General features: G+C 39.4%; 1 protein-coding gene across 1 annotated transcript in view; it reads left to right on the top strand.

The window, feature by feature from the left end:
* The first annotated feature begins 406 nt into the window (after positions 1 to 406).
* SLC9A2 (solute carrier family 9 member A2) overlaps positions 407 to 23,308 on the top strand; it is a 105,378-nt gene continuing 82,476 nt past the window's right edge. Inside the window, exon 1 of the mRNA XM_028516645.2 lies at positions 407 to 1,610. Coding sequence (XP_028372446.1) covers positions 1,319 to 1,610 — 292 coding nt within the window. The 5' untranslated portion in view covers positions 407 to 1,318. The remainder of the gene's footprint in view (positions 1,611 to 23,308) is intronic.

The raw sequence follows: 23,308 nt of genomic DNA, 5'->3' as shown, positions 1-23,308 counted from the left end.
GAGAAAGATTTTATTTTCTGAATATAAAAGAAAAAGTGTTACTTGAGTAACAATTGTTCTACTTTTATGTTCCGTTCAGTTTCTGGTGATAAAGATGCTGGGACAATAAGATTGCACCCAATGAGTCTAAGATGCCCTTGAAGAAGGCTGTGCTGAAGGAGGACATTGTCACTGGATGATAAGGCTCTTTTAGATCCAGAGAAAGAAACCCGCTTCCTTTCCTTTCCTCTCCTCACCACAGCGGGTCCTGTAATTAGCGGAGCAAGTCAATCTGAGCTAACCTACGCAAATCACTGGTTTTCCACGAAATGATTATATTTCTCTTGCTCCCAGACATATGCACCTCTAAACCTGAAAACACAGGGAGATGTTTTTCTTTTATGTGACGGGGGCAGGGAGAAGAAAAAGTACACGTGACGGTGGAACAGTGAATGAAACCAGTACAAGGTGGAAAAGAAGCGGATTCGGTAGGGGCGGTAGGGGCGTGGGAACACCGAGTTCTGCACAGGACATTTCAGGGCTCAGTGAGAAAGCCCTGAGCAAGATCTGATAACTCTCTGGGCGGGAACAAAATGAGGCTTTTTCAAACTTTCTGCGCGGTCCCTAGAGCTCTGGAATGGGTTTGGGGCCTCTGAGCCAGGGCTGGGTTGCTAACACCCCCACCTGCGTGGCCCTGCGTCCTCTCTTGACCCTGAGCCTGTGCTCACTCCCTCTTCCCAAGCTCGAACGGACCGAGGCGTCCTCTTGGAGAAGGCTTCGTTGTCAAAAGGGCCACGCGTGGGTCGTGCCGGTCACTTCACTGGATAGACGCCCGACGCTGCCTTTGGGGCGGGGACAGCTCCTGCCGCCCTGTGCCCAGTGCGGCAATTCCACCCAGAGCTCGCTGGCTACTGGGGTGGTGGATCTCAGCGCACCGTGTCAGCGAGAGGGAAGTGCAGCCACCTCTCACCCTGCCATTGGGGTCCTGTTGCCCACGGGCTCCAGCAAGTGAGCGGTGCGCCGGCTGGTGCTCTGTCCCCTTGCCCAGAGGCACAGGCGCTGCGCCCGCCCCGCCCCCCTCCCTCCGGTGGGACGCTTAGGGCAGGGCCTGCAGCTGCTGTGGGTGAGCTGGAACCCTGCATGGACCGGCAGCCGGCGACCAAGGACAGCTGAGGGCCGCCGAGGGTGCGCACCCAGCCAGGCACTGAGCCCGCTCGCTCGAGTCAAGGACAGATCTGGTGGGCTGCAGAGACCCGATCCTGCGGCCCTGATCCGCGCGATGCGCTGAGCGCCGGGGGGCCTGGTTGTGGGGCTCTCTGGCGCGCTCTGAGCCCAGCCCATGGAGCAGGCAGGCACCCGGAGGAGCCTGCGTTTGCTGCGACCGCTGCTACTGCTGCTGCTGCTGCTCTTGCAGGTTGCAGGGCCAGCAGGCACCCTGGCAGAGACCCTGCTGGAAGCGCCCAGGGCAATGGGCACCAGCTCCAGTCCACCCAGCCCTGCAAGCGTGGTGGCTCCCGGAACGACGCCGTTTGAGGAGAGTCGATTGCCTGTGTTCACTCTGGATTACCCGCATGTGCAGATCCCCTTCGAGATCACCCTGTGGATCCTGCTGGCCTCCCTGGCCAAGATCGGTGAGTGAGCTGGACCAGCGGGGTAGGGCAGAGGCGATAGGGAGGGGAAGATTGGGTTGGAGAGTTGATGTTTGGGTCTTAGACCCCTTCCTCCCAATGTCCAAAGGTAGGGGCGACAGACAGATTAGATTCTTCTGGTAAAAAAGGACTCACCCAGGGAATAATAGTTTCCTGGTGTGGGTTCTTAAGTGGCCATTGGCCTTGAAATAGCCCCAAATATTAGCCATGCACACTTAGCGATTTGCTGGTTACTTCTGCCCGGTTGGCCAAGTGTGACAGCCCGCTTCCAAAGCTGAGACCTGTTTTCTGAGGAAGAAGGCCATTGGGCTGAAGTTTATTGCCCTCACTTACTGGGGGACAGGCGCGGAGGAGTATGGAGGCTAAAATGGGTTAAGCCCTGGGTGCTGGAAGGGACAGAGCCTATGACCCAGCGCCTGGCATGCACCTGGCTGACAATATGCGTGGAAGGGAACTGGGGACACCTGAGTGCCTGCACGTGGGGCAGGAATACTCTAGCTTTCCTCTGCTGTGGGCTGAGGCTTGGACTCTCCAGGAAGCCTTTTCTTAGGTGACAGAGGCCAGTGAGGTGAGATGCAAACTTAAAAATAATTAACCTACTTTTCAAACAACCTTCCACTCTCATTTGGAAAACAAAAGACTCAGAATGTATTCTCTTACCTTCATCCTCCCCCATACCCTGCAAACTTTTGTTATGATTGTGGTGCTTTACATTGTTTTTACTTTACATTTTAAACAGTTATTTAAATCTTAAAACATGTCGATTGCTGTTGTAATTATTCAAGTTATTAGACTAAAAAATTTATGCACTATTATTTATGTTTTATAACTTTGACTTGTGAAAGGTCTTGTGTTGTGAGGTGAGGCAGGTTTCCATAAAGGATGAAAAGACACATTGACTTTCACCCTCAAGGAGCTTGCTGATTGGTGGGAGAGATGGTATACATGTCAGTGATCATAATGCGGGAAAATGCTAAGTAGGGTGAAAAATTCAGAAAAGACAACATGGCAGTGTAAGGAGGCAGGAATTTCTTCCTCATGCAAAGGAAGTGTTTAATCTGGGTTTTCAAGAATGGCCAGGATATAGTCAGTTGGAGAAGAAAGGAAACCCCATTCCAGAGATACGTAAACAAAGACATAATTGGGAGGGAAGTGCAAAGCAGGTAGAAGGGATGGCTTATGAGAGGGTAGAAATTGTGAGAATAAACCTGAAGGGAAACTTCCACGTCAGATTAAATTAATTATATTCTGTTAGTGGTGACCAAAGGAGGCACATGCTATTTAATGATTTTGCCGTCTATAATTGCCAGTGTTTTAATTCCACCAGAGAAAGAGAATAAGAGGAAGTGAATTTCCCCATCTGTCAAACCAGATATGCGCATTTACATAAACTCCTTGCCTGTTATAATAAACTCAGGTGCCATCTCCTGGTATGGTCCTCACAACAGACAACTCAGCCATGTAGGAAGGACAGGTATTAATACTCCCACTTGGTAGAGGTGGAAACTGAAACTCAGAGCATTTATATATGTTGCCCACAGACACACAAAATGGGGGACCAGACGCAGGCTCTAGTCTCTCCATCACTGGAAGAGTACTTTGTGCCTTGTTTCCATTACTGCTTCTCTGTTGCCATTTCTATTCAATTACAACTCTTTCTTCTGTTCTTTATTCCTGAATATTTTAATTTGATTAATTACACTAATAACAGCTGCAAGAAGACATTTAAGTTCATTATGTCTAATTCTCACAACCATCCTGGGGTATGATTACCTGGTTTCATATTCAAGGAAACTGAGAAATGGGAAGGCTAACTTGCTGGTGGGTAAGCCAGGATCCACCTAGGGCTGCCTGGTGTCTCATCTTTCTGTCTATCCTGGAGTCTCATTTTATTGTGAAAATTCAATGAGAATAGACATGTATAACAATCTTAGAATAATGCTGAGCATGGTAAACACCAGACAGTGTCATCACTAGTAGAAGGGTAGTGAGAGTGGCAGTAGTGACCCTGAGTCTTGCTGCCACTGTAGGTCATTTTCCACTATGCTGGGCTGCCTGTTGCGATTCTCTACTTCTGTTTTAGGCTTAGCTTCCTCCAAGTGTTCTTATTCTGTGGGTTGCCTTTTCTTTTCTTTTTAAAAATTTTTTGTTTTACTTTTTCTATCACGATCTCTTCATCTTATATGACCTTACATATTAATTGTGTCGTATTTTATTAAAATGCATTTATGCTTGTATGAGGACATAAGTATGTTGATCTACCTGTTGGCAGTTGTCTTATGTAGATTCTATTTCTGCTCCCTGGCACTTGCTGTTCTCCAGATCTGTCAGCCTCCCCCAGATGCTGAACTTCTCTGGATACTATTTCCTCTTTCCTTTCTGCATCTGGGGTGGCACAGATTTGGAAATGAAGACAGATGTTCACATCTCCTGGTCAGAAGGGTCTAAGTGGAGAAGGGCCTCAGTGGAGACTGCCACGGATGGGGGAAGTGGATGATTCTCAGAGCAGAGACTAGTTTTAGAGTTCCCAGAGATGGTGCTTGGGATCTTTTCCAGATTCTTCCAGCTCTGTCTTCTGCTGCAGCTCTGTTTCTAGAGGAGCCTGGAAATGCTCAACGATCTCCCCCACTGCATCGCCCCTGGCCCTAAATTTTCTGTCTGGCTTTGGGGAGGACTGTTCTGGAACTGTGGGGCACTTTCACAATCCATTAAGTAGTCTTTTAGTCATTCAAATTTTATTTTAACTTTTGCAACGAAAAGCGATTATTTGGGATGACTTGTATGACTTAATTTGGGGAGGATGATAAAATTGAGCTGTGCAGAGGAACATGATGCTATGAGGCAACAGGGATATTACTCATGGAAAATGCCATGGTTTCTATCTGGGGTACTTTCATGCCATGTACCTAGTATTTCTGAACTTAACTGCCCCAGAGATTATAGGGACAAACATTGTAAGTGATTAATCTAAACAAGATTGCCCCAAATGGAGGCTTCTAATAACATTTGTAGGAGGATTAAGTCACTATGTTATACACCTGAAACTAATATACTATATGTCAATGGTAATTTAAAATCATGGCTGATGATGAATTTCCAATAGTTTTCTAGATTATAAAACAATGTAATCTTAGAAAAATTACAATCATAAGTGAGAAAATGCATTTTTGGCAGATTGTTGAATGAGTCAACTCAACTTCTCATTGTTTTACCTGATTATTAGGGAAAATCAACTTTCAAATTATTCGGTTAAAAAAAAGGTTCTGTAGTAATAGTTTCCTAAAATGATGATGATAATGATGAGTATGTGTATATCAAGTAGATTAAATAAATAAAAAAACATTGAAAATTGAATACAGCTTTGAAAAGTTTTGAAAGTTTGACCAGAAATATCTCCCAATGTATTTTTCACTTCAGTCCTCACACATGTTTTTTTCATTTTGAATATTTATGTTTTGAGTAATTGTTTTTTTAAACTACATAAGTGCACACTTTGCTTGGTAAGTCCTGTACACAGTGATGGAGTTCTACAGCCTGAAAAAAAAAAGGAAGCCACAAAATTAAGAAGAGAAGAAATTCCTGGAGTGTTCTAAGATTGTCTTCTGTTTTTCTTGCCTGTAAAATGGGTCAGTGGGATTTGTCCTAAGCTGGGTGAATTTAGGCATGCATTCTACCTCAATTCAAGGTTCAGGGACAAGGCACTGGGTTCCCTGATGTTTAAAGTATCAGAAGCCCCTTCTTTGTCCTCAGTGGTTCCCCAGATGCCCCTTCATTTGTCTTATAGTTTTGTGGAACTGGTCTATTTGACTCTTCCAGGTATCCACACTCATCCTACCCTTTTAATTTTCTTTGATCTTAAACTTGGGGTTTGAATGCAGTATTTTCCACTTTCTTCCATCCTGTTATCTTGAAATTAAATAATGTGTATTATTATTTTAAGGGAATGACAAAGCGATTTCGTCCATGAAAGTTTGTCCTCTTGGATGTATGCTGTCCTGAATTTGAAATATGAAACCAGAATTTTCTTGGATAATACCTGCCTGAATTACCCAGATATTGATCCCTGGGGGTGGGGGTGGGGGGGACAATTAAACAATTCTTGCCCTTTATCTGTTTTTCTTTGTCATATTTGGTTTTCCTGAAGCATATTCACCACCTGGTTGGTCAGGTTAAGCTCATGGTCTTCACCTATTATTTCAACCACATATCACTTGGAGTATAATTCTAAAGCCTGGTGTTCCTGAAGGCATGTGTTTCTTCTTAATAAAACTAAGAGTTCTGATTGCTTTTTTTCACAAAGTCTCAATCTTTTGCCATTGGGCTAACCATACATCTCTTCTGTTCTGTCTGAAGGATGACTCCAGCAGCTTTCTCATATTCTTTCTAAAGATCAATTCAAGTACTTTATAGAATTCATCACTGTACTCTACCACAGACATATTTTTGTACTCTTTAAAATAACATACTATTATTATAAAATATTTCACCCAAAATGTGACTTTTTGTATTGACTTTAACAATTACAATAATATTTATCATTAATGGGATGCTTTTTTCCAGAATTTTTCACATATCTTGAAGTCCTAAGGTATATACAAAGAATCTTTTGTATAGACTTGTTTGTTCCCTGTATGGTTGTAAGACTCACCTGTAAAACCAAGTGAATTTGATGGTTTGTATATGGATAGATTTTCACCAATGATCGAATTTTAATTTTTTGTCTTGTAATTTAGACCTGGTTTGTATTTAACTTCCTCCAAATTAGTTTTTAATTTATATTAGCAATGTTTTTAAAAATATATTGTATTGATTATGCTATTACAGTTGTGCCATTTTTTCTCCTATTTATTACCCTCTGCCCTGTACCTACCTCCCACCAACATTACCTTCCCCCTTAGTTCATGTCCATGGTCATACATATAAGTTCTTAGACTTCTGCATTTCACGTACTATTCTTAACTTCTCCCTGTCTATTTTGTACCTACCATTTATGCTTCTTATTTCCTGTACCTTTTCCCCCATTCTTCCCCCTCCCTACTGACCACATGAAGGGTTCTTCATGTGATCTCCATTTCTGTGACTCTGTTCTTGTTCTAGTTTTTTGCTTAGTTTGTTTTTGTTTTTATATTTTTTAGGTTTGGTTGTTGATAAGTGTGTTTGTTGTCATTTTACTGTTTGTATTTTTGATATTCTTTTTCTTAGATAAGTCCCTTTCACATTTCATAATAAGGGCTGGGTGATGATGAACTCCTTTAACTTGACCTTATCTGGGAAGCACTTTATCTGCCCTCCCATTCTAAATGATAGCTTTGCTGGATAGACTAATCTTGGATGTAAGTCCTTGCCTTTCATGACTTTGAATACTTCTTTTCAACCCCTTCTTGCCAGCAAGGTTTCTTTTGAGAAGTCAGCTTATAGTCTTATGGACACTCCTTTGTAGGTAACTGTCTCCTTTTCTCTTGCTGCTCTTAAGATTCTCTCCTTATATTTGATATTGGGTAATGTAATCATGATGTCCTTTGGTGTATGCTTCCTTGGGTCCAGCTTCTTTGGGACTCTCTGAGCTTCCTGGACTTGCTGAAGGTCTGTTTCCTTTGCCAGATTAGAGAAGTTCTCCTTCAATATGTTTTGAAATAAGTTTTTAATTTCTTGATCTTCCTCCTCTCATTGTGTCATCCCTATGATTCAGATGTTGGAACATTTAAAGATGTCCTGGAGGTTCCTAAGCCTCTCCTCATTATTTTGAATTCTTGTTTCTTCATTCTATTCTGGTTGAATGTTTTTTTTCTTCTTTCTGCTCCAAACCATTGATCCAAGTCCCAGTTTCCTTCCTGTCACTGTCAGTTCCCTGTACATTTTCCTTTATTTTCCTTTGTGTAGCCTTCACTTTTTCCCCTATTTTGTGACCATCCTCATTTCTGTGAGCATCCTGATTACCAGTGTTTTGAACTGTGCATCTGATGGGTTGGCTATCTCTTTGTCACTTAGTTGTATTTTTTCTGGAGCTGTGATATGTTCTTTCATTTGAGCCATATTTTATTTTATTTTATTTTTTGTCTCAGCAGGCCTGTTATGTAGTAAGAGGTGGAGCCTTAGGTATTCACCAGGGCTGGGCAAACCACATAGCTGCATTTTGGCGCTGTATGTGGGCGAGGAGTCTCAAAGGGAGCAATGCCACTTGCTTGGCTCTCCACAGGCTTTCAGTCACTTCCACAGCTACCCGAAAGCAAACTGGGCCTTTTTGGTGCTGATTCCAAAGGCCATCCTTTGGAAGGAAGGGTGGGTAGGCTTGTGTATGTTTTAGGACCCTGTGGGTCTCCCCAGAGAACTCTCTTGTGCGGCTGGGAGTTTCTCCTGCTGCCTCAACCCCCACAGGATTTTTCAGTCAGAGGTTTTGAGGCTTTATTTCCCCATGCTGGAACCCTGGGTTGCCTGGTCTGTCTAGCTCCCCAGTTGTTACTCCCCATACACAAGTTTATCCCCACAAAAGTAGGGGACCTCCTGGTCCTCCAGCTGCCCCCTTGCAGCAAGTCCTCTCTGCCTGTCCTACTGGTCTGGATGAATATTTCTTCTTAAACTTCTTGGTTGTTGGACTTCCATACAGTTCGATTTTCTGGCAGTTGTGGTTATTTTTTGTTTTTAAGTTTGTTGTTGTCCTTCTTTTGGTTGTACAAGGAGGCAAAGTGTATCTATCTATGCCTCCATCTTGGACAGAATTCATATATTAGCAATGTTTACATTGATTTGCAAACATGCTTACCAGCTTGTCTTCATTGTTACTTCTTGTGTCTTCCCTTTTCTTCCACATTGTTTTCTTTTTATTGATACATATTCTTTAGAGGATACTTAAGGGATGGCCTTTGAATGGTAAATTCTGGTGGTTTTTTTCAAAAAAGAAAGTCTTTATTTCACTCTGACCAGGTTGCTTAGTTGGTTGTAGCATCATACTGTAGACCAAAGGGTTGTGGTCTCAATTCCTGGTCAGGGCACATACCTAGGTTTTGGGTTTGATCCTCTCTTGGGGTGATTGATCTTTCTCTCTTTCTAAAAATCAATAAATATATCCTCAGGTGAAAATTAAGGAAAAATTAAATGCCTTTATTCTGATTACGCTCTTGAATGATTATATAAAAATATAGCACTTGGGTTATTGTAGGGTCAGTTGGAAAATATTATTTCATTATATTCTGCCCTCTTTTGTTGCTAAGGAATATTAATGTTTTATTCTCATTTGTCTTTGGAATTAATCAGACTTCTTCATTTGGTTATTCAGCTGTTTCCTCAATGTTTCTCAATGTGGATTTATTTTATTTTTCTTGCTTGAAATTTATGGTGCTTCCAAGTTTCTTAATGTTGCTTTATGTTATTTCCAGCCTAACACATTACTTTAAATCTGTGGCTAACCTCCTCATTGGAGAAAATACATTTTAAATGTATTTTCACTTAAGTATCTTTGGTTCTTTTTCAAGTTCATCTGCTGTTTGTTCATGTTCTTTATTATTTCATTATAGGTTTTATTCGTCTTTTTATTATCTTATCTATTTAAACTGCATTTATTTTATTGGTTTTTTTAGATTGTTCTGTTATTTCTAGTTTGGGGGAATTGCTAATTTGTATGTTCATTACATCTACTGATTTTCCTTTTTAAAAATTTATTGTATTTTTTTCATTACCATTTAGTCCCTTTATATTCTTCCCCCTACCCAATCACCACACTATTGTCCATGTCCATGAGTCCTTTTTCTTCTTTGCTCAATTCCTACACTCCCTACCATCCCGCTCCTGCCCCCTTAGCTGTCATCCTGCTTTCTGTGAGTCTGTCTCTATTTTGCTCGTTAGTTCAGTTTGTTCACTAGGTTGCATGTATGAGTGAAATCATATGGCATTTGCCTTCTCTGAGTGGCTTATTTCACTTAGCATAATGTTCTCCAGATCCATCCACACTGTTGTAAAGGGTAAGGTTTTCTTCTTTTTTATGACTGAGTATTAGTGTTCCATTGTGTAAATGCCATAGTTATTTTATCCGTTCATCTACTGATGGACACTTGGGCTACTTCCATATCTTGGCAATGGTAAATAATGCTTCAATGAACATAAAGGTGTTTATGTTCTTTCAAATTAGTGTTTTGGGTTCCTTCAGATATATTACCAGAAGTGGGATTGCTGGGTCAAAAGAAAATCCATTTTTAAATTTTTGAGGTTTCTCAATACTGCTTTCCACAGTGGCTTCACCAGTCTACATTCTCACCAATAGTGCAAAAGGATTCCCCTTTCTTCACATCCGCACCAACACTTGTTGTTTCTTGATTTATTGATGATAGTCATTCTGACAGGTGTGAGATGATACCTCATTGTGGTTTTAATTTGCATTTTTAGTTTGGGGAGTTGCTAATTCATATGCTTATCATATCTACTGATTTTACTTTCTGTATTTTTATTTCATAACATAAATTACAGTTGTTATTGTGGGTTAACTTCAACAGGAGATGTTTATTTGGTAGGATTCTGTTTTTCTTAAGTAGTGAAAGGTTGTAACAAAAGTGTTTTGAGTGTTCTTACTGGGACTTTAGGTTTCAGTGATTAGTTTTTAGTATTAGTATTTTAGTTTGGCTTTCCTATGTGATTCAAATACTGTAAATCTAGACTTTATATCATTATGTGGTGTAGACCTGAAGTTTTATACTTCACAGATGAATTTTCACTAGAGGTGAATTTTCCTTCTGCCCAGTACCATAAAGGCTTGATGTGTTTCCTTTCATTTTCCCTGGCTATAGACATTTTTTACTATTTAATTATTTAGGACAAAGGAGCTCTTTGATACTCAGAAATTTAGTCCTGTGTTCTTCCCTTATTGGTCTGAAGTCAGATTTCTTGTCCTCATGTAGGTGTTCAAATGTCAGGTCCCACCTAGACCACTGGGACCTAGAATTCTCCTGCTTTTGTGGCCTGAAATTCAACCTATATCTCCCAATTTGATTTCTCTCCTTATTTCAGGCCTTCTGGGCTTTAAAATGTTGAACATGGTTAGCTGTTAACATTGTATATTTGTAGTGAGCAGAGGCTCTATCTGGGTCAAATTATTGAATGGCTAAGTGGTATTTTATGTGATACTTTTAAAGAAATGCTTTCTATATAATGATTTGAGCTCATGGGTATGTTCTGCTCATAGAATATCATTGTGGATTCTCATTGAGGTAAAAATAATATGTACTTTCCTAGTTTTTCTGTCTGCAGGGTATGGAGGTGTGAGTATCCTGCCTTGTTTTATCTCATATATTTTTGCACTTGTATTGAAGGGAAATAAATAGCTCAGCAGTTGAAGATGTGTTGGACCTAAGTTTTAAAATCATAGTCCCAGTAGAAGAGGAATACTCTGGTGCAATTTCAGTTTTGCCATTAACTTTGTTTTGTGACCCTGCCAGGCGTTTACCTACTTGGTTCTCTTATTTGATTAAAACTAAGAATCTGTATCTGCTCTATCTGTTTACTATTTCCATAGGGATAATATGACATACTCTGTAGGGAGGAAATCACTCATAACAAAAATTTTACTTTTATAACAGAAGAAACTTAAGCCAAGAGTAGCATGTGTTTATTATATTAATAATATAGGTATGGGCATAGTATTATTCTAAATGAGACATGCACAATTATAGGTTACTCTCTTGTAATTACATCTTTTAAATCTATGAATCATAATTGATATAACTTCCTGTAATAACCCTGCATATTGTTTATCACTGTACAAACACTTTCTAACCCTGATTTTAAAAAATCCATTCCTTGTATGACTTGTATATCTTTCTCTCTTCAGTAATTCCAGAGGTTCATGGGAACTCCTCTGAAGACTCTCCATGAGGCTGTGACAGAATCATATTGTAAATGTGAATTTCATCTTATTATTATACTTAGTGTTGGCATACCAAGGCTTACTTGTGAAAACAGAAAAGAAAAATCAAATTTACAATTATATTTAGAAATTTCACCTGAAAATGAATCAGATTACCCATGCCTATCATGTATGTGAAAACACCCTAAAATAAAGTTTAGAGGTTTTGTTATCCTCTAAAAAAATATTCTCATGAAGTCACAGGGCAGCAGAATGTTTTTGTTGCTGTTTTTCTGTGTCTTCTCCACTGATATTCTGTTCCTGAGGATCTACAGGCTGGGAAACCTTAGCAGTGTAATACTACAGAGTAACCTAATTTACTGTGGCAATAGAGGGTGGAGATGCATGAGACTGAGTAACCCCTCTATCATGGTTACTTTGATAAAATAGTAATCACTGACAATTGTGGAACATTCTCACATGCCAGCTTTTTAGGCCAAGTGCTTCACACTCATTATCTTATTTAAACCTCACAGTAATGCTGGAAGAGAGGCATCATTGTTATCCACAGGTTTAAAAAATAGATGAGGAAACAGATTAGAGAATGTAGGTAATTTGTCAATGATATTGCAGCTCTTCAGTGGTAAAAATTAGATCCTTGGCTGGTGCACTTCATCACTCCTCTGTGTCTTGTCCTGTCATCCTACCTCTCATGGAGAAAAATATTAAGTTCTAGACCTTTGTCAGTGGTCTCAAGAGCACCTTAATGTACCTCATATCACCTACTCTTAACCCAGAGCACAAAGCCTGGCTGCACTTGAATCTCACACTGACCCATATTACCTCATTTGAATTATCTCAGATTTTCATTGTAAAATCACACAATAATGATCATAACATCCTGCCTGCTTCACAGGATTATTGTAGACCAACTGAAATAAGACATGGAAACAGTCACAACTCCAAAGTTAAGATTAGTCTGACCTCACAACGACTCTGTAAACTGGTTAGGACAGACAGAGGCTATGAAACAGCAAGGCAGCATAATTCACAAGGAGCATCAGAGATAGAACTTAAGTCTAGAATTTTTGACCCTTGATTTAGCCTTTTCTACCATTCATAACTTAGGGAATGTAGAATTCTAATGCTTTTGCTTCACAGTTTGGTGCTCAGTCCACTAAGCCACACCAGCCAGGGCATGAATTCTAATGCTTTTGAAACACATATTTATCATGTTAAAGATTCATGGGTTAAAGGTTCAGCTCCTATTTTTTAATAGGTCAAAGTTCAGCTCCAACAGATTTATAAGAGGAAAGATGTCATACTGTTTTATTATTGCACATACATATACACTTATTGAATTGCACATGTACATGTGCACATACAGACACACTGGCACACATAAATGACATTTATTAGGATGTAAGCTCAATGAGGGACTAGACTTTGTTTGACTCATTGTCTAGAACAGTGTGGCACATGGTAGGTACTCAACAAATAATTACTGAGTAAATGAATAACTAAATATATTTAGAGACACTTTTAGTTTCATCTCAATTTAATCATGTAGTAATTAAGGTAACCATACATCCTGATTTGTCCATGGCTTACATTCTTTATCCTAGCACATATACTAATAGTGTGCCCTTTCACCCTCAAATATACTGTTTGTATGATAACTTATTTGGTCACTCTACTTTTAATGAACATGCTACTATTCACAAATTTCAGTAACTTAAGCTCTGTTGTCTAAAATCTCAGCTCTGCCACTTAACTACGTGTGGACTTTGGGTTAGTTAATAAACCTCTCTAAACTCAGTTATTTTATCTGTAAAATAAAATGGGATGACAATAATAGCTTTCTCATTATGTAGTGGTGAGGATGGAGTTAATGCACTTAGTAAATGTGCTATCTTACAGACCTTGGAAATTTGATTAGCCCTTGGTTGAGAGTAGATGCCTGCTTCCTTCTCTAAAGTATCATAGCATTATACCATGAAAGTCTATTTTGTCCAGTTAGATTGTCTAGATGTTCTTGTTTCCTGCTGTTGGTGTTATACACAGGTTTCTCTCTAAATCATACATATTTTGGTTTCCAACATTACATTAAGTTAAAAACTCATCTGACTGCTTTTGTAAGTTAGTTTGTAATGGAAAAGGAAGGCAGTGCATGCCCTTTGTTTTATCCCTGATTTCTGTTCTGGAAACTGAAGGGTATGCAGCCAGGTATATCAGATGGAGGACAGAAGGACAGGGTGAGCATGCAAGGCTCACAGTCAGTAACACCTTCTCTCCAGGAGCAGGCTCTCTTCTTGACCCTCCCCTTCACATCCACAAAGCTGCAGGGTCTGCTTAATGTCATCAGCGTCCCCAGACATAGGATGGTTAGGGAAAGTGTGTTTTTCAGAAGATAATTTCCAAATCCGCTGGTACTTTTTTGTGTAAATAAGGATTTGTTGTTTTGTTTTTTGGATCTAGATAGGAAAGTTTTAAAGCAAGGTGCTGCCAAAAGTAATTATTGCTATGGAAACTGTTAACCTGCCCTCTTTTTCCTCTGTTCTAAAACAGAATCACACATTTGGTTGAGTGTATACTTTCTTTACCACAACACTGGAATGATAAGGAGAAAAAACAGTGAAATTTCTGACCAACAATGAGATTCATTTAGTGTCATTTGGTCTTCTTAGGAGAATGGCATCATTCTTTGTGCATTCTCTTGTGACCTGTCTGGAAAGATGTTAAGATGCCACCTCTAGCTCAAGGAGCTCACATTTTTAAGGGAATTAGATAATGTATCTGCCTGAGTGAAAAAGCTCTTGCCAGTCTCTTTGTGTTCTATTGCCCAGGCTCACTTTCTTCAGCATGATTATCACCATCTGACATGTGATTACTTATTTATTAGTCAGATGGGTACTCACTGTCCCTCCCTCTTCAAGTAGAGACTCTGGGGTGGGGCCTTGTGTGTTTTTTTTTTTTTGTCTATCTCCGTGGGACTTAACACACATAGTTAAAGCTAGTGATGTCTAGATTCTCAATAATACTGTTATATTTTCAGTTGTTTCACATCTATTTTGATTCTCACAGTCTTTTTTTTTTTGACTGCTAACATTCATTCATGTGCTCAATTTCCAAACTCTATTCATGAGTGCTAATGGTTTTGCAAAAGTGATTTGGTTGATATGATAGTTAATTTACGTACTTAATGACTTTACTTCCTCTTTGGTGATTTTTTTGTCTTTTTCTTTTTCTTTTGTTCTGATGTTTCAATTTTGTGTTTAAAGGCCACTGAAACCAGGGGAGTTGTTACTGTTCCTAAATCTCTTAACAAATGTCTATTATTGACAGGCCCACTGCCCTCCATTTTTTCCATTAAATATATTAGTAGGTTTGATTATTGTATTAATGAAACACAATAATTATGATGAAGATGGAACCATAAGAATTCTTAAGATGGACACATCCTGATGCTCATTGAAACCCCTTTCGTATTTGCAGCAAAAGGCATATGGGAGGACATGTGGATGTGCAAAGACTACCTATCTAGTAATGTGAATCCAGAAGGCAAAGTTAACAAAAATGTTATGATTCTAGTAAGTTTGGAAAATAGAGTAATTTATCACATAGGGTTGTTTCTTAATTTAGCCCCAGCAACCAGTGTGCAAATAGTTCCCTTCCATATAACTAATGACTACAGTTGAGTGTTTGCAACCACTTATTTAAAAATAAAATTAGGTAGCAATTACTGGCAATTGTATGGTTTTCTTTACTATGCTTTGATCTATTTATTTTAAGCAAGTGGTAAACTTGTTTAGAAATCAGTCCCTTAAAGGAATAAAAACCAAACAAAATAAAATTCCAAAACAAAGTGGTGGGGCAGGTAGAGGAGGCTCCCTGTATAACATTGTCCAACTTAATAAAAGCAGTAGACAAACAACAAAAGCAAAATTGACATAAATTATTTACTACCATGTAGGTCAAAATGTGTCAAATCCTAAAATTTAACAACTAGCCTGGGACAATAAACTAAAAATTGCTTTCAACTGTTGAGCTGCATGGAAAGTTTTGAATGTAAGTTACAGTATACCAGAGTCCTATCACCACTCCCCCAGCAAAGTGCTGCCTCCCTGTGTCCCTCCCACAGCCTGGCTATGCAAAAGGTTATTCAGAAATAGTCACCAGAACTTAACTACTTTTGGGATTCTGTCATTCCTCTAGATAATGCCTACGTGTTGAAAAAGTTTTACCCTTAGAACAATTTCTTCAAATCTAGTCTTTCTTGTGTAAACCCTTCCATCAAATGGTGTTACTAAATGGAAAAAAAGAAAGAAAAAAAGGTGGGCACTGAGAGTCCCATGGGGCGAAGCTCAGTAATAACCTTGAAGATATATAGAATCGTGAGAGTGTGGAATCTGCTACATCACTGTAAACTGTAAATCTGTAGTCCTGACTGACTCAGAACAAGGTCTGTGATGATTTTATGCTGTATATCGCATGAAACATGAGTCAAAGACTTTTTAAAATAAGAATACTCCATTTGTCCTTGGGCTACTGTCAGCTTTTTTACATCATGGAACTTGTTTCACACCTGGCTGTATTAGAAATTTCCCTGGCATATGTGGATGTCTTTACTTGGTATATGGAGGCACGCATTTCATACTCAAACAAAATATATGCAGAAATACTTTGAACACTGTCCAGTGTCATGATTTTTTCCTGTGGCAGGGTTGCTGCCTTGGGGACAGGGAAGGTGCAACTAAGCTAGTCACAATTTCTGGGCTGCCTGATGTTGTGCTATGTATTTTCCATGTTGGTTTCACTGTGCTCATGAGCATTTTGCAAAATTAATACAACACAGACCTCTGATTTTCCTTCCATTGGCTGCCATAGAATCTGATAGCAAGAACTGAACATCTTTAGAACCCATTCTTGTAACCTGTATCACCTATAGCTTCAAAAAGAGAAATGCGACCCAGTAACAGAATAACCTAAGATGGTTATTTTAGCAGAAAGTAGCCGAGATGGTAAAGTACGTCATTGGTTTTGATCTTTTGAATGCTGATTAGTGGTAAAGAATCTAATATAAAATTCAAAACCATGAATAACTCTAAATACAACGGAAGAAATGGGAGAAAAGTGCAATATTTATTTACTATTTCTTCACTGACTTTACTCAAGTATTCATTTTGAAAGGAAATATATTGATTTACTTTTTACAGGATCAGTATGCAAAATTATTATGGTAAGCACACTTTATATATATGCTAATTAGCCAGTATCTTACATGACCATCTTTTTCAAAACCCTAGAAAAATAGTGAGTTGTGCCACAGAAGTAGCTGTCCAGCAGTCTAGCAGTCAGGGCCATGATTGTTACTTTACTGGAGTAGATTTTATTGGTGGGCTTAGAAAAACTCTAAGTCACAGGTTGGGCAGCTATATTGCTGTGGTTGTTCACTATACAGTATGTTCTGTGTGCTGGCTGCTGTGGCTCAGTTTAACTAACAGCCTGGAGAACTTCATTTGTGACTGGTCTGCCCTGCACCAGTGTGGGCAGCAGGAGTCTGGAGAGACTTGGTCTGGTTGCTCACTCCCTACGTCCCTGGAGGTCAAGAAATTCAGGGCCAGGAGGTCTTCCCAGGCCACCCTATTCTTGCTCAGAGTATAGTTCCTCTTAAACACTTCTACGTGTGGGGCCAAAAAATTCTTTGGCATTTGAAGAGATAACGTGATTTTTAAAAATTTGTGACTTTCCTTGAAATCCAGAGAGATATAAACTTTTATTTTATTCATATCAAAAAACCAGGGGCAGTATTTCTAGCTGCCTCTACCTTTGGCCCAGTAGTTGTGTCCTTTTGTATGACAAGACACTCTCAGTCAGCACTGGATGCAGTGACTTTCAGGGAACACAGTGAACCACTAGATTAATGGATGACTCTGTGTGTGTGCGTATGTGTCTGTGTGCACATGTGAGTGTGTCCTTGTGTGTGTCTGTGTGTGTGTTTGTTATGCATACCATCACACACACACATACAAACTCACAACTTTTAAGTCTATCATGAGTAGTACAAGGCTGTCAGTTAATAACTGAATATGATATTTCTAGTCATCTTTAGACCCAACTTCTTGTGGAAAGAGAAATACAATACTGAAAATTGATCTTACTTTGCTGATGGCTAAGGAATGGAAAAATGAGTCTGAGATTGAAGTGTTTGCTTGCAGGCAGAAATGAAGCAAAGCAGAAATGAAGCATGAGTCAAATTCCGTGACCAGCCCTGGCTCAGGGATCTGATGAGGATTTAGCTATCTCCAACTACACACTCCAGGCTAGCAGAGTAACCCATAAGTTCCCTTAGCCTGCGGAAATGAATTTCACCAACTCTGTGTGCTGCCCATGACCTATCAGAGAGCTCACCTCATTGACAGAAACCCCAAACAGGGACTTGAGGCATGCCTGGCTACTGAGGATCTGACCCTCACTTGTTTTCTAAAGAGATGAGAAGCTAGTCCTCATTCATGAAATTCAGTGCCTAAGTTGTTTTCTCATTGCTATGGTGGAAATTTGAAGTGAGGAGTTTTAAAATAACACTGAAGAGAAATAGAATGGAAGTTTCCCTCATTCCAGTCTCCACTGACATCTTTGTGGTATCTGATGATTAGAATTTGGACTTGAGGTCTAGGCAGGTAGTAGACAGTGTGGGCCTAAGATACACAAGCCCCAGGAAATATGGGGAAGGGGTGGGGCAGAGGTGGGGGAAAAGTCTGGCAGGTGGCTATTGAACCAACACTGACTAGAAGAACCCCTGCTTAGCTCCAGCCAATTGCCATCTTGCACAAATTGGCATGGGTAAGGGACAGAGGGTCTAGTCTGCTGATTTTTTAAGAAAAACCATACAAGACAATTTATATGTGAAAACTCTGTTTCTAAAGATTAGCTCAATATTTAAAAACACCAGTGAAGCAAAACAAAATAGTCCTGAAAGGCAATGCTGACCCATAACCTGACAGTTTGCAATTTCTGGTCCAGAGTTTTTCATGTTACATGAGATTTTGATTCCAGTATTTAGACCTGGTTATGTTGAAGGAAGCTGAGTCTATTGTTTGGAATACTTACATACTCAAGGTCAGTCAAAATTTACTTTATAGTCAAGTTAATAATTGTTGCGCGTGGGTCACCGGCCAGCAGTGACCACGGAATGCTGTGGATGGCTCACCGAAAAACACGCGAGAACAAAACATGCACAGAGACAGACCAGTTTCTGTGGGGAAGTAGGGACGAAATGGCCACCCCCCCCTAGTGGGGAGCGCCCTGATTTACCGTCCATACATGCTTTTATTGGGTTCATTTTGCATAATAATTCAGGTAAAGTACAGTACTTATCAGGGGGAAGTAAGGAACTATAGAAAACAAGGAACTTTGCTGGTCTATTGAGTGGGGGTTAAAGAGCTGTAAGACTTTGAGGAACCAACTTCCTCCTTGGACCCCTCTCATTCAACTGAGAGCATTCTAAACAAAGAAGGTTTCACAGTAATTTACATGTTCTTTCTTAGGCCTGATCACCCGGGGAATCCGCTCTTTTCAGCACAGAGCTGCACCACCCTGTCATTGTTTCAGGCTTAGCACAGGAACTAAGGCAATAAGGAGATTTTCTCCCAGATGAGAACTCAGGCTATGCCAAAGCGAAGGAGCAAGGGCCCATCACCCCCTTTTGCTGCAGCCCCCCCAAGTCCTTCTTCTGGGGGGCCTCCCAAAGTGATCGTGCCTGGCTTAGGTCGTTCCCCCCCGTGGGGAATCTTACCCGTCTTTGGCTAACCAACCAAGCTTTTCGGGGTTCAGTTATGAATAAAGCAGCAGAAGCAGCATTCCTGCCAGGGAGATAAGCTTTTGTCTCCTTGCTGGCTTACGGTTCCAAGGACGTTCCCTTAGCCTTAGCCTAGGTGCAGGTTTCAGCTTCTGATACCAGTCAGGGTGGTTCCCAACAAATAATAATCAACATGTGTACCATTCTCAGAATGTGATCATGTTTCCAAAAAGGAAAATACATAAAAATGGTGGCATACTCTTAACCATTGATAAAAATGGGGAGACTAGTGTGGGATATATAAGTGAAAGGTGGTCATGTTTCACACCTTAAATAAGGAAGCAGGCATGGGAAGCAGTGTGGGCTAGAGATCAGGAGGCCAGCACATCCTTCTCATGCTGTCTCTGACACTAAGTTAAGGCATTGTGTCTGAAAGGTAAACTCTAAGGATAAATAAGAATATTTAGTCTTAGAATATCAGTAGGTTCTCAGGTCTCATCTTAGAGTCACTTACCTTTCAAAATATATCTATGAATAAAATCAGTGAATTTAACAGTTTTAAATACAATAAAAACAATATTGTAACTTTGCTTATGCTCTTTTTCACTGAGCATTCTTTTGAATAAATCCATAGCAGTACTGCGGTAATTAAGATGCATGCTATGGGAGACTGTTACATCTTGTTGTGTTATAATTTGCTCAACCATCTTTCCTCTTTGTTGACGTTTTGCTATGAGTATCTTTGTAGAAATTACTTATTTTGCCCTTTAAATTACAGAAAATTCTGATTTTTTGCGTCTTATGTTTGAATAGCCCATGCTGTGCACATTTTGTATCATTACTTCTACATTTCCCTTTCAAAGGCACAGTTCAGAGGCTGTGGATCAGCTCATTAGTCAGTATTTTTGGTCATGTGCCTGGTGACAATGCCTATCAGCAGGGAACAGTTTCTTTTCATGCTTGTTTATCAGTGTTTATGTAGTTATATCAATATTTCATTTTGCTTAAAATTGTTTTATAGAATGAGTAGGAAAATGAAGATTTTTTTCCATTCTGGCAAAATATACCTAACATAAAATTTGCCATTTTAACCATTTTAAATGGATAATTCAGTGGCATTAAGTACTTTCAGTGTTGTACGATCAACACCACTACCTGTTTCCAGAACTTTTTCATCCTCCCAAACAGAAACTCTGCCCATTAAACAATAACTCCTCATTGCCCTCTCCCAAACCCTGATAATTCTACTTTATGTCCCTGTGAATTTGACTGTTCTAAGGACTTCAAATAAGCACAATCATGAAACATTTCTTCTTTTGTGTTTAGTGAAAAATTTTAAGGAGGAACTATATAATTCTTACAACCTTAATGAAATTAAGATGAAGATGGAAATTACCAGCAGTGATAAAAGGGTAAACCTTTAGCATAATCAGATACAAACCTGTGCATTCCATTGGGAAATAAAATAACAAATTAAAGATTAGAGAAAACAGAGAGAAAAGTTGAAACTAGAAAGGTAAGGATTGTAATAAAATGTGAGGTGCAACACCTTCAGCTTTCAAGAACTAGGCCCCCAATGACAACATGCACATCTGATGCATAGTCACTGTGTGTCCCTCCAAGGTGTGGAGTAGAATCTCTAGAAGAGAATAGCCAGATGAAAGGAAAGCTGAGCTTTTTTTTTTTCATTGCTCTTTTTGTCCACCTGCTATGCACTGTATGAGACAATGGGAGTGCAGAAGTGAGTAAAACTTGCCACAGTCCTGAGAACATGTGTTCTGGTGGGTGAACTAGACCCTCAGGTGGATCTGTGAACTCCAGTGCAATAAGCACTCTGCTACAGACGTTGACACAGTGTGGCTGAGGACAGAGAGCCACAGGTCACTCACTGTAATCTCAAAACAATAAATATCTTAAATGAGAAGCATGCCTGTTTCTTCACATCTTTGGCCATAGTTACTTCCCACAAACTTGGGATAAATCCAAACTGTGGATGATAATACCTAGGACATATCACCCTTACCCTCTCTTGGATTTATTGTAGTGCCTCCTATAGGCCACATTTTGGGCTCAGTCTAGTGAGTTTTGCTCTTTCCTCTGCTTGGAAGACCCTCCCACACTTCTTGGCTTTGAAGATTCCTACTCCTATTTACTTCTGAGGTATAACATTATTACCTTAAGGATCCCCTCCCTGACTGGACAAGATTAGGACCCTGCCCTATGATTCCATGGTGACTTATAAATTCCTGTCCGGCATTGCCTGATGTTGCAATGCCTTCTTTGACATCCTTGGTCCCATAGATGGTAAACTCCATGAAATAGAACCATGTCTATCTTGGTTATTGCTGTGTCTCAGTGTTTTGCACACTTCACGGTGGTGAGTGCTTGGAAATGCATGTGGGTAAATAAATGAAATAATAAGTAATCAAATAATTTATCAGTTTCTAGGAAGGATGAATATTTTCTTTACAGTGATTTTCTGTAATATGCATGATTTCCACCTAATGACTTATCGACTGTACACTCATTTCTCCAATATGTTTCCTGGGGTTTAAAACACCAAGTTGGGGTTTTAAAGTGAGCACACTGCCTTTCTGCTATATAGGCCCTATTTTGCAGGGTTTTCAACCCTTTGTAAAATAATAAAACACACTTTTTTTTGCCACTCTCGTCACTTATTAGAAGACAAACATTTCAGGAGCTCTGTATCAGGAAAAGGGTAAAAAATTCTCTCCCTTCCCTGTTTTAGTTCTTATAGCTGGACTAGTAATAAATAATAAAATTGACACAAGGCCACATTAACAGAAGAAAACCCAATTTAATACATTCTCATGGCAGAATCATAATATGATAAGCGGATCATAAAATGAGGCTCAAACAAAATGACCAAACCAGACATATTTTTATACTTTTTATACAAAGAAACAATAAATTTGTGAAAATTGACAGGATAGAGAAAGTCAGCACTTATCAGAAAGGTTTGGGCTTGGATAGTAACTTTAGTAAAGACCTTAACAGGGTTTGTTTATAGAGACTTTTGGACTCTGGAATTTTTAAAACTCTTGCGATAAGATTGTTTCTTGGTCCTCAGGACAAGGGAAGGCACCAATTACATGGGATATTTATCTCTTGCTTTTAGGTGGACAAAGAGGTCAGGGTTGTTTTCTTGGGTGGGCAGTTTCTTAAGTAACTTTAATTCAAAATAATCCATATGCTATCGTGGGATAACTTGGGGTGGCTTGCCCTGGGCACCAGCAGACCAAATATATATTTCTTATTATAAATTGCAATACTCATAAAGGATATCATTCTGTTGTTTTCTTTTTTTGTACTGTCTTTGTCTGATTTTGATATCAGGGTAGTACTAGCTTCATAAAATCTATTGTTTCGAAGAGATTGTGTAGAATTTGTATTGTTTTATAGAATTCACTTGTGAAACCATCTGGAACTAGAGGGTTCTTCTTGGGGGAGTCTGAAATTTACAAATTCAATATTTTTTATAGTTACAGGGATTTTCAAATGAATCCTTTATATTGGGTGAGTTCTGGCTATGTGCATTTTTCAAGGAATTGGTCTATTTCATTTAATATGTCAAATATGTGTACAGAGCTGTTCATAGTATTCCCTTATCATCCTTTTGATGTTGGTGGGGTCTGTAGTGATGCCCCTGTGTAATTCATAAAATATTGATAATTTTTGCTTTCTCTTTTTTGACAGTCTTGCTAGAATTTTGTCAATTTTATCAATCTTTTCATGAAATCTTTTAATTTCATTGATATTTTTCTATTTCCCTGTTTTTAATTTTGCTGATTTCTGCTCTTCATAAGTTCCTTCCTTCTGCTTCCTTTGATCTTCTGATCTTCTTTATTAAGGGTCTTGAAGTGAAAGACTAGATTGTTGATTTGAGACTTCTCTTTTTTAATAAATGTATTTAGTGCTATACATTTCTCTGGCACTACTTTAGTTGTGTCCCACATTTTAATATATTGTTTTTTCATTTTCATTCAGTTCAATTTACTTTTAGATTTCCCTTGAGAATTCCTCAAGACTAAT

The sequence above is a fragment of the Phyllostomus discolor genome, chromosome 6 (assembly GCF_004126475.2).
Source record: "Phyllostomus discolor isolate MPI-MPIP mPhyDis1 chromosome 6, mPhyDis1.pri.v3, whole genome shotgun sequence".
Classification (NCBI taxonomy): domain Eukaryota; kingdom Metazoa; phylum Chordata; class Mammalia; order Chiroptera; family Phyllostomidae; genus Phyllostomus; species Phyllostomus discolor.
Note: the sequence above shows the minus strand (reverse complement) of the source record. Positions and strands in the feature narration are given on the sequence as shown.